The following is a 12,148-nucleotide window of genomic DNA, read 5'->3' as shown; positions in this document are numbered from 1 at the left end:
GTGTGTGCCAACTTCTGTGCTGAATGCTGGAGATGCAAAATTAATGAAGACAAAGTCACTGCACAGCTCTGCCACATGCTGGAAAGTGCTGTTGTGGAGGTCCACTGGAAACACAGGGAGCAGATGGAGTGCAGGCGAGCTGGAGGGCCAGGGAGGCAAGAGATGCTTCATGTTGGTCAGGGGTTGTATGTGCAGAATCATGAGAGCAGAGAAAAGGTTTGCTAAGCAGATAAGGGTGGGCTGAGGTGCACTCCCGCCAGAGAGACGAGAATGAGGTCAGCTTACAGAGGGCCCCGAAAGCACAGCTGCAGCATCCGGATGAGGCTTTGGAGGCCATAGGGCTATTTGGTTATGGGCAGAGGACAGATACAGTGACAAAAAGCATCACGTTAGGGAGACTTCCAAAGGTGCTATATAGGAAAAGCCAATGCCTGCGTGTAATTCAGAGACATTTCCGATACAGATTGGGATTTCACTGGTGCTGGGAGGACAATGGAAGAAGGGTATATAGTAGGTATAGTAGGTTGAAGGTGGAGATGCTGAGTTTCAGCCCTGGGTTTTAATCCTGACACCATTACTTATTGGAGACCTTGGGCATATTACCTAATCTCGCCTAGCTGCAGTTTCTGCATTTATAAAACAGGGGTAATAATGTTGCCTGCCTTCTTAGGATTATTGTGACAGTTAAATGAAATATGTGTTTGAGTGGATGCAAGTTTTTAGTGCAGCGTCTCTAGACTTCTTTTTTCCCCAAGACTGCCAAAGGGAATCTTAAAGTGCTTCTCTGTTTTTCTTTCTCTGCTGGTTGAGAAGATTTTGTCTCTGTCAGATTGGTTCCAGGAACTTGTGTGATGCAGAGTCTGAGCACAGGCACAGAAAGGCAGGACTCAGGAGCCTGGAAGAATAGAGCAAACAGTTGTCCAAAGAGGTTAGGTCCTCCACTTATAGAAGTGTGGAGACGCCGAGTTGAAGGGAGTAAAGACACTTGGGCTAGAGGAAATTGGGGAACTTCTTGGGGATTGTGGTAAATGAGAGGTTCCAGATTTGTGAGGCATTTAGGGTGAAGAGCAGACATATGCCAGGATATGAATTTGAACCCCTTCATCATTATCCTTTGAGAAATGCAACGAAGCAATGAATTCCCTCTTGGATTATTTTTTTTGCCTGTTTAAACAGCACTGCTTTAAATTTGAGGCTTCCCTAGGTCCATGTGCCATGACACCAAGAGTCAGATCCGTAAAGCTGGGAACACCGTGCCCGAGGACAATGTTCACTGGGCCATTGTTTTCTGAGTGGCTGCTGTGTTGTGGGGAATAAGGTGCTGCTGTTGGCATTTGCAGAGTTGCTGCTGTCTCTCTGAGGACTGTCCTAATCGTGGACAATCCCTGTGTCCACATCACTTCCTGTCTCTCAGATCCTGCTTTTCTCACCTGTAAAATGGGGTAGACTACATGATTTGAATGTCCCTTTCCCACTTGAGAACTTTGCAGTTCTTGAAATCTATTAAATGGGAACAAGGGCCGCAGAACCCTTGTTCTCATGCTCTCTGAACACCCAGTTTGCTTGCATCTTCAAAGTGCAACCTGTTAATATTTGTGTTGTTTGAATACCTGCACACTTTTGTGTGTGCATTTTCTGGGCCTGCTGCTTTTTTGAGGCCTGGCCATGTTTATTCTCTGTCTTCTCTTTTGTAGATGATGGTTGTGGATGGTGACTCTGGCTCTGTGGTTTGGAGTTACCGTGCTCCGTGTCACATGAAAGAAACACCAGCCACCTCGGCAGTTACTTCAGACCGGAAGTCTGTCTTCCTCTTCTGGGCCGAAGGGCTGTCAGCTGCATCTCCCAATTCCGTGAGTGAGCCTGGGAGGGTCCCTTTTTTACTGTGTCAGATGGCAGCTGCTCTGCAGGCCTGACTGTGTTCTGGAGATGTTATTTGATCCATCACTTTCCAAGGGGTTGGGGTAGAAACAAGTCAGCACTCGCTGGAGAAAAGCAGGAACCCCGTGTCCTCCTGAGCCACACCTTTGCCTTTTAGCAGAGAATGTGAATGCTGACAACAGCCCCTGACTGCTGGCTACTGACCGGGGGAAGCTGAATAAAGAATAAAAAGTCCTCCCAAGATACTAGATCCAAATTTGCAGACAATTCATATATGCTACAATTGTTGAAGAGGAGAAATCATTATGACTGGTCTGGAGTGGGCAGAGAGAATTTCAGGGAGGGGTAAGGCTGGGCTTTGAGGCGCATGCCCTGAGACTGAAGGAACGGGTATAGAGGAGGGTGGCCAGCAGTTGGAGAGGGACATTGACCACATAAAACTGAGAGGTCGTTTGAGGAACTATGGGAGAGAAGGTCTGACACCTAGAAGGCAGATTTTAGAAAGTCCTAAATGTTACACTGCAGTGTTTTCATGGGGTTGATGAGGCAGGGTGCTACCTGTGTTAGGTACCGGGGAGTTTTTAGTAAGACCCACCCTGACCTAGTTCGATGAAACACATCTTGACTCAGCACTTTCTGTGTGCCAGGCACTGTGATCTCTGTAGGGATCTAAGGATAAACTGAAAATAATCTTGGCTCTCTAGAGAAGACAGATGGTCCACAGATAATGGGGGGAACCTAATGAAGGCAGGATCCTGAATTCATCCACCAGGCTCAGTCAGCAAGTCACTCAACTTCTCTGAGCGTCATGATCTTTATCCGTTAATGGTTAATGAAGATGCTAATATATTCACTCATTTTGACGATCAGATTTACCTAAAATCGAGATTATATTTCTAACTCTGACATGCCCTAACAATGTGACCATGGGCAATTTACTTAACTTTTTAACTTCCTCCCCGCATATGAGGGGACTTCAGAAAGTTCATGGAAAAATGTAATTAAAATATAAAAATAAAAAATATCAGCCGGGAGCAGGGGCTCATGCCTGTAATCCCAGCACTTTCGGAGGCTGAGGCGGGAGAATCACGAGGTCAGGAGTTCGAGACCAGTCTGGCTAACATAGTGAAACCTCGTCTCTACTGAAAATACAAAAAATTAGCCAAGTGTGGTGGTGGGCACCTGTAATTCCAGCTACCTGGGAGGCTGAGGCAGGAGAATCGCTTGAACCCGGGAGGCGGAGGTTGCAGTGAGCCGAGATCATGCCATTGCACTCTAGCCCAGGTGGCAGTGGGAGACTTCGTCTCAAAAAAGAAAAAAAAAAAAAGAACTTTATTTCTTAACATAAGCACCATCAAGTTCAAGACAGTTTGTAAGCATTGATACCAGCCATTTAGTCCATCCCTAAAGAACTGAGGGTCCTGGGAATCTAACCATGTCAATGCAGTCTTTTTTTACATTATAAACTGAAGAAAAATGAGAGCTCTTTAAAGATTTTTTAAGATTAGGGAACTAAAGAAAGTCACAATGAGCTAACTCAGAACTATAAGGTGGATGCCTCATGATTTCCCATTGAAACTCATAAAATTGCTCTTGTTTGATGAGAGGAATGAGTAGGAACATTGTTGTGGTGGAGAAGAACTCTCTGGTGAAGCTTTCCCAGGTGCTTTTCTGCTAAAGCTTTGGCTTTCTCAAACACTCTTATTTTAAGCAGATGTTATTCTTTTTTTGTCTTTTTTTTTTTTTCCCCTTTTTGTGGAGAATGAGGTCTCACGATCTTGCCCAGGCAGGCCTCGAACTCCTGGGCTCAAGCTATCCTCCTGCCTCTGCCTCCCTAAGAGCTGGGATTGCAGGTGTGAGCCACCACACCTGGCCAATGTTATCATTCTTTAGCCCTAAAGTCAACAAGCAAATGCCTTGGGCATCCCCCCAAAATACCCCCATGACTTTTGCTGTTGACCTTTCCACTTTTCTTTGACTGGACCACTTCCATCTCTTGTAGTCATTGTGCTTTGCCTTCAGGAGCACACTGGTAAAGCCATGTTTCATCTCCTGCTACAGATCTTCAAAGAAATGCTTCCAGGATCTTGATCCCACTTTTTAAAAATTTCCATTGAAAGCCCTGCTTTTGTCTGCAGCTAATATGGGCCAACAGTTTTGCCACCTGTCCAGTGGAAAGTTTGCTCAACTTTAATTTTTCAACCAGAATTATGTAAGCTGAACCAATTGAGGTGTCTTCAGTGATGGCTATTGTTTGTGCTATTAATCATTGGTTCTCTTCAGTTGGGGCATGAACAAGATGAATTTTTTCCTCACAAGTTGATGAGGATGGTCTGCCATTGTGGGCTTAATCTCCAACATCATTCTGTCCCTCGTTAAAATGAGCTATCCACGTCTAAGCTGCTAATTTCTCTGGGGCATCGTCGTCATACATTTTTCAGAAGGCATCAATGATTTCACCATTCTTCCACCCAAAATTCACCATAAATTTGATGCATGTTCTTGCTTCAACCTTTTGGCAGAATTCGAGTTACTTTGATAGAGGCTCTTTTCAAACTGATATCTTACCCTTCTTGGTGCCTCAGACTAGCTCCTGTTCAGGTATGTTATAACAAGTTAGTATGAGTTTATTTTGGTGCAAAAAGAATTTTGAAGTCCTTGCGTAGTTTTTTCATAATCTGCATTTCCATGAACTTTTTGAAGACCCCTAGTATAATAAAATGAGGGTATTGGACAGGATAAGTCTCAAATGTAGTCTTCTATAAATAACTACAAAAAAAGCACCATGTTACAAATGCTTTAATAGAGGTACAAGTAAGTTTACATGGAAGCACAAAAGAAAGGAGATATTAATTTTGCCTAGGGTAATAAGGGAGCTTTTCCTCAAAGAGGGGGCCAAGGTGGGCACATAAGGATAAGTGTTTTAATGTGTGGAGATGGGGTAGAGAGGGTGGCTAGACAGTCTAAGGGGCAAATAAGATTGGCAACGGTTAGGCAGAGTAAGGTGAAGCGTGGATTGAGGGTGATGATCAGACATTTGTGCAGCATGGGGTGGGCAGGTGAGTCATTGCAGTTTAGTCTGGAAAAGGCATATTTTGGTTAAATGGTATAAGACTGCTTTTCATGCTAAGGAATTTGTGTTCATTTTGTAGGCAGTGAGGAAGGTGTTTGGTTGTTTTCTTCTCATGTTAGCTGAGCCAGAGATCTGTCCCTTTGTACCTGGGATCCTAAGGGTGTGTGGAAAATGCCCTCTTCTGCTTTGTGGGCATGTGGTGAGAGTGAGATTGCAAACTTCCTGCTCACACTTCTCCTCACTTGGGGACTTCTTCGCATGTAGCCATATGGAAGCAGGGGTAATATTCATCCCTCAGAGCTTCCATTTCCTCTACTGCAGGAGGCCCAAGGTAGTCCCAGGGGAGGAGAGGCACTTGGGAAGTTCTGGAGAGCAGCCACTTACTAACCCACATGGGTGTACTTCTGTGCTTTAACAACTGCATAGCTGCACACTCATGTACCTGCCAAGTCTCAAGTTCCATCCCCCCATAGAAGTCATACTGATAAAAATAGTCCCAATGTGCATTTTTTCTGCTGTAGAGAGTTTGAAGACTGACACTCAGACCTTGGAACTTTTGTTTTATAATTGATGATTTGCCTCTGTCTGGTCAACATTCCATTCATTTCAGGAATGGATAAGATTTTTGTAATTTTTAGCCCGATGCTTGCAATTGGCTTTGACACCAGTGAAAGGAAATACCTTTGGCTTACTGTGTTTTCATAAATAGATTTCATCTCCACAGGGCCCCATCTGCTGCAAGGGATGAACCAGTATTCTAGTACTTCCATGGGCAGAAGACTGGGAAGTCTTCATGTCAGATTCCTCTCTTGGGGCCTGCACATTGCCTGCCTGCCTTCCTTCCTTCCTTCCTTCCTTCTTTCTTCTTTTCCTTCCTTCCTTCTTCCTTCCTTCCTTCCTTCCTTCCTTCCTTCCTTCCTTCCTTCCTTCCCTCCCTCCTTCCCTCCTTTCTTTCTTTCTTTTTCTTTCTCCTTCCTTCCTTCCTCTTTCCTTCTTCTTTCCTTCTCTTCCTTCCTTCCTTCCCTCCCTGCCTCCCTTCATTCCTTCCTTCCTTCCTTTTCTTTCTTTCCCTTTTTTGCAACAGAGTCTCTCTCTGTCACCCAGGCTGGAGTGCAGTGGTGCGATCTTGGCTCACTGCAACCTCTGCCTCCTGGGTTCAAGTGATTCTCCTGCCTCAGCCTCCCAAGTAGCTGGGGCTACAGGCACATGCCACTATGCCCAGCATTTTTTTTTTTTTTTTTTGTATTTTTAGTAGAGACAGGGTTTCTCCATGTTGGCCAGGCTGGTCTCGAACTCCTGACCTCAGGTGATCTGCCCACCTCAGCCTCCCAAAGTGCTGGGATTATAGGCGTGAGCCACTGTGCCTGGCCTGCCTGCCTTTTTTTTTTCTTACAAGGGAGAAAGCATTTTCCAGCTGTAGATAGTGGTTTGAAAGAGTTAGTGATTAGTATTTTGAGCTCTTTGAAATATGTCTCTTATACAGGGGAGTTTCTTTCAGACACATTCTTGTAGTTAGGATCAGGCGTTAGCATCTGAGAGGAATGAGTAATCACCATTTTCTACTCTGCCTTTTCACCTGCGGACTGTCATGTGTGGGAATGTCGAGTTACCTTTGCTCTTCCTTTTTGCGGTTCATTGTCAGGATATCATCCTAGGAACTGAGCCGCCCAGCCTTCACCACCTTTACCTCCTGCATCCTGCGTTCCCCTCCATCCTTCTGGATCTGGCCAACACCACCCGCACAGTGACGGCTTCAGAGGGTGAGTCCCGGTGCCAGCGGGAGTCTGTGTACACAGATGGTGGGACAGTAGGTGCTGGCTGCGTGTGATAAGACCATTGCCCCACCCAGGGAAGGATGTGTGCTTCTCAGACGGCAGCAGGGCACTTTCCCTGGTGTCCCTGATGCCTCGGGCTTTTCTGGAATGCTCCTTTGGGCTCACAGGGTAAGAACCCATATGCTCTGAATGTGGAGGTGAAAGTGCGTCCCATTCCAAAGGGTGTGTAAGGTGATGATTCAGCCACTCCTTCAGCAGACATTTAATGAACATCAACTGTATGCCAGGCACTGTGCCAGCTGCTGGGACTACAAATAAGAATAGTTTCTTGACCCACTCAGAGATTAGGATTTGGAATTAACTGGGGAGGACATGATAGAGATAGAATGTGTTTTGCCAGGGCACTGATTTAGAAACCTTTTTTTGAATATAACTATGCACCTTGCATAGAAATTGGAGAAAGAAGAAAAATCAAAGGCAGAAAGAAAAATTGGCCATAATCTGGCCACTCATAACCACTATTAACATTTTGGAAGTGTTCTTCTGCTTTACATATCTGTCTAAATAACATTATAAGTAAAATGGGATACCATATGGGAGACTCTCAACTCAGAAAACCAAAACATTGGGATCGCAGCCTCTGCTGCCTGCTAGTCTAGGTTGTCTGGAGATGTCCTTCTCAGCGATTCCTTCCCTCACGGAATCTGCTGTTCCTGTTGGGGGGTCAGGGAGTGCAGGAGTGGAAGAGGACTAGATGGCCACATCTCCTTTCTTTCTTTCCACATTCTCTTGCTACTTATGGACTTGGCTGTCTATTTACAAACTCATTGGCCTTGGGCTGCAGCTGGCGTTTGTAGCGCTCTCGATATATTGGGATACATGGGGAAGAACAGAGCTTACCTGGAACTTGCAGGCACACCTGTCCACTGGTTGTGGGGTGGGGGCAGGGAGGTGTGAGCTTGGAAAATCCTGTGATTAGATCTGAGTGAGCTGTTTTTTCAACAGGAGCATAAAATATTCAGTGTACATCAAATAATGGTAATTAAGACTCTTGACACCATTTTTATTACAATTTGTATTTTAAAGATGAGGCAAAATAAACGCTGGCGAGGTAAATCGCTTCTGTGACTGCGCACTGACAGTCTGGGAATTCTTGGGCTCCCTAGCGTTTCGGGCTCTCTTTTCTACTGAATTCGCACCACAAGGGGCACATTCTCTCAGATCCTGAGTTGGGTTTTTTGGAAATAGCTTCGGAGGAGTAAAGGTGCAAAGACCAGGAAGAATGTGCTGCTTTACTGGCGTCCAGTCCTTCCCCAGTTTTTACTGGTGGGCTAGCTCGCTGCCTTCTGTTTATTCAGTGCTCAGTACATTTCCTGTGTGAACTAATGAGTAAATAAATGTATTGTTGAACCAAACCCCTCTCCTGTTAGTAGATGGTATGTGTCCATGTTAACTGCTCTTGTTTTTGTCCTTCCTCAGTTGGAATTAACGACCTCTGGAAAGATGCCTTTTATGTTACCAGGACAACAGGTCCAAGCTCCGAAGGCCATCCAGCAGCCCTGGTGGTCAGCAAGCTTAGTCTACGGTGGGCACTAATGGAGGGCCAGATGGCTCAGCTACAGGAGTCTACCCCCAAAATTGGCCGTGGGGAGCTGCGAAGATTTCTCTCTAGGATCAAGTTTGTTGAAGCTCCCTACGAGGTGAGGGGCTGCTGAAATATTGTTCCTCTTGAGGGTTTAGGACAAATACTACCAATTCCAGCTTTGTCCTTTAGAAAGTGGCAGAATGGGGAACTTTCTTGAGTAGATGTGTATCAAGACAGTTGTTTTGGACCAACACTATTTCCTATCTGACCATGAAGAAATGATTCTCAGTTGTTTTCAGCTGGAAATAATAGCATCTACCTTAGGGGACATTTGACAATGTGGGGTCATGGTTTTTATTGTCCCAATGACTGACAGGGGTGGCTACGACTGGTATTTTCTGGATTGGGGCTAGTGATGCTAACATGCAGGGGTTGTAGCAGTTACAAACTACAAAGAGTCATCTTGCTCAAAATGCTAATATTCCCTCCCCACCCCCACTCCCAAGAAATATTATAGTCTAGTTCAAAGTTCAAAAGCTTATCATGGAAAATAACAAAGTTTCTGGGCCTTTCTGGAAGGAGGAGATGTTTACAGACTATTGGGGCTAAAGAAAAGGTCAGGAAAATAGTTGACTATTCTGACCTTTAGTTTTCCTGCTTTTCTTTGAACATCTCTACCATGAAAAGCAATAGTCACTGATAACTCTTTTTCCATAGATCTAATCTGATGGAATCTTCAGTTGCAGAAGAAATGAACAGAGTGGATGTCCTCTCTACTCTCCTGTCACTGTAAAATCAGTTCTATGGAGAGAAGACTTCATCCTCATTTACCACCTCCCTGATGGTTGTAAAGGCTTGGGAAGGCATGTTGGAGTCTTTGATGGCAGCATGATCTATTTGGCTGGGGTGTCTTACCTACCTTTTCAGTCCCTGCATTAACCCCCTCTAGGAACTCTGCGTGGATCATTTGGAAATGTGAATCTCTTAAGTATTTTATTTTTTTGGTATGTCTAATTTATGAAGTCTTGCTGGGAAAGCCAGTGAAGTCTATGACCAGGAAACATTTTGTTGTACATTATGCTGTGTGTGTGTATTTTTTAATGTGGTGGTGAAGTTATTTTCCAGGTATGTCCTAAGTTTCAGGGATCCAGTTTCCTGTCCTTCTGAAATATATCTGGTTTGTTTGGTCATTTTGAGACTTCCAGATGCCCTACCTCTGATTTTGAGGGCCACTTATTTCTCTCCTTATTCTTTCCCACCTGTACCTTAGCTACTTCCAAATTGTAGACAGAGTGAGAAAGATTTATAGTGGAAGACTGAGTTAGCTATCCAAGTATTTTCATCTCTTTTGTTTTGTATCATATTTCCGTAGATTTTCCATCCATGTCTATCAAGTGACCACAAGAATAACCATATTCCTATCACAAGGGGAGCAAGAGGATGTAGTCTGAGTGACCCATCTCTGACCAAGTCCACATGTTGTGTTATATGTGGCTCTGATGGTTCTGCCAGTCATGATTTTTTTTCTGTGGCGACCTCAGAAGTGTATGTTTGCATGCTGTCTTCAACTTAGAGGAGAACTGGAATCAGGAGCCTTTGATGTCCTTATCCTGCTCTATCCCGTCTCTGCATCTTTTTCTATAGGGCATCCTCCTTAGCTCTCCTCACTCTGCTTTCTCTTCTATTCAGGGATATGTTTCTGGACTTTTGCTTCTGCTACTTGAGTCCAGGATGCAACCATTTTGTTCTGCATCTCTCCTTTCCTATAGAGCCTTTGAAGCTTTGTATTTTGGGAAAATTCTTCTGTAAATACTCTAAAATGGTTATTTAGAATGATCTCCAGTGCTTACTCCTCCCTTCTTCTGTATCAGTCTGCTGTTTCAATTAAGTTCTCCTTTAAACTTTTAGGTCATTGTTTATATAGCAGAAAATTCAACATTGGCAGATGGAAAACTGCTTCTTGACTAACTTTGATAGGTCTTCCTTGAGTGCAACTCAGGTTCTCTCTTTACCTGGGCTTGTATCTTTTTTTTTTGAAACAGAGTTTTGCTCTTGTTGCCCAGGCTGGAGTGCAATGGCATGATCTCGGCTCACTGCAACCTCTGCCTCCTGGGTTCAAGTGATTCTCCAGCCTCAGCCTCCCAAGTAGCTGGGACTACAGGTGCCTGCCACCACACCTGGCTAATTTTTTTTTTTTTTTTTTTTTTTTGTATTTTTAGTAGACATGGGGTTTCACCATGTTGGCCAGGCTGGTCACGAACTCCTGACCTCAGATGATCCACCTGCCCCTGCCTCCCAAAATGCTGGGATTACAGGCATGAGCCACTGTGCCTGGCTGGGCTTGTATCTTTTAGCTTGTATTAGTAAAAGGATTGTAGAAAATTACGAAGTCCAGATTTAAAGGGATCTCTGTTAATTGCCCACTGACAGGCATTATGACGTAACAGGAGGTTCGTAGCAGTAGATCCAAGCAGGCATGTTGCCTGGCTTCAGATTGGCCTTCTCAGGTTTCTGGGTGCCTCTGCCTTAAGATCCTGAAGGCAAATTTGGTTTCAACAGTTTGGAAGTCATCTGTGGGCCCAGCTTGACTTTGGGGGATTAAGAAGATACTCCCAGAATATGGAAATGATTCCAGATAATTTCTGGGATTTGAATCTACTTGAGTATAAGGGCCTGGGACCTAGTTTGGTTTAGTATAGAATTTGAAGGATTAATTTATAGGCAGCTGAACACCCAAAACTTGGGTGGTGGTCCTGTGGTCTGACTGAGCTGTCCAGGCATTACCTGGTTCTCTGTCATGTTAAAGCTTTCTGGGAAGCCAGCCACTCTATGCAGGAGTGAAGCATGAAGTTGTTAATGAGGACCTGTTTTGGTGGGATTGTTTGGGGAGAGGACTGTGTTTACGCAGGGCAAATCCCAGAAAGAGATGAGAGGAAGCTAGAGAAACTGAATGTCTCTGACTTCTTCATGGTGTATTTGCAAACTAACTTAACATAGATTGTTTTGACTATGAGTTTGAATCTCTCCTTGCCAAACAACGTTGTACGCTTCGTTTTCTTCTTCCTCTCGCAGCCGGTACAGAAAGGTGTAAGTGGTGGCTGAAAATTGAGGAAGCTTCATCTGACCAATGTGGGTGCTGGTTTCTTGTGAAATGTGTCCCTAAACCTCCTTCTCCTTGCAGGCAGCCACCCACCCAGGTGTCTAAGATAGGAAATGCTCCTTTCTTTCTCTAATCCCATCATGGGGTTGCCGGCAAAGCCAATGACCACTACTGAGAAATAGTAATGACTTCTGCAAATGCAAGGGTCTTCCCCTCCTCTTTCCCTTAGGTACCCTCCCTTTTCCTGAGACCCCATTTTTGCCGTCCCCCAAATGTGTGGTATGGTGAAACTAATCCCCCGAATGTGAATTGCTATCCTTATTGCCCTTATTAGAGAAGAGCCAGCTGGCATATTGTCAGGAAGCACTATTTAAAATGTGAACTGTTACAGAGTAAATAAATAAATACTCTAAGGGAATATACTTGTGTGCCATTCTCATTCGTCTTAGTCATCAAGGATGGTTTGTTTCCCCATATGGAAAAGAGAATGGGCAAGTAGATGGGTGGCATTCTTTTTTTTTTTTTTAAATTTAAGTTATAGGGTACATGTGCACAATGTGCACGTTTGTTACATAGGTGTACATGTGCCATGTTGGTGTGCTGCACCCATTAACTCGTCATTTACATTAAGTATATCTCCTAATGCTATCCCTCCCCTCTTCCCCCACCCCACGACAGACCCCGGTGTGTGATGTTCCCCTTCCTGTGTCCAAGGGTTCTCATTGTTCAATTCCCAC

The 12,148-nt window shown here is 44.5% G+C and overlaps 1 protein-coding gene across 1 annotated transcript in view; it reads left to right on the top strand.

The window, feature by feature from the left end:
• FAM234B (family with sequence similarity 234 member B) overlaps positions 1–11,831 on the top strand; it is a 37,285-nt gene extending 25,454 nt beyond the window's left edge. Inside the window, exons 10-13 of the mRNA XM_033222808.1 lie at positions 1,695–1,850; positions 6,594–6,711; positions 8,206–8,426; positions 9,029–11,831. Of these exons, the coding sequence (XP_033078699.1) occupies positions 1,695–1,850; positions 6,594–6,711; positions 8,206–8,426; positions 9,029–9,034 (501 nt within the window). The 3' untranslated portion in view covers positions 9,035–11,831. The remainder of the gene's footprint in view (positions 1–1,694; positions 1,851–6,593; positions 6,712–8,205; positions 8,427–9,028) is intronic.
• Positions 11,832–12,148: the final 317 nt, after the last annotated feature.

This window comes from Trachypithecus francoisi, unplaced genomic scaffold (genome assembly GCF_009764315.1).
Source record: "Trachypithecus francoisi isolate TF-2019V2 unplaced genomic scaffold, Tfra_2.0 Lachesis_group11, whole genome shotgun sequence".
NCBI lineage: Eukaryota > Metazoa > Chordata > Mammalia > Primates > Cercopithecidae > Trachypithecus > Trachypithecus francoisi.
Note: the sequence above shows the minus strand (reverse complement) of the source record. Positions and strands in the feature narration are given on the sequence as shown.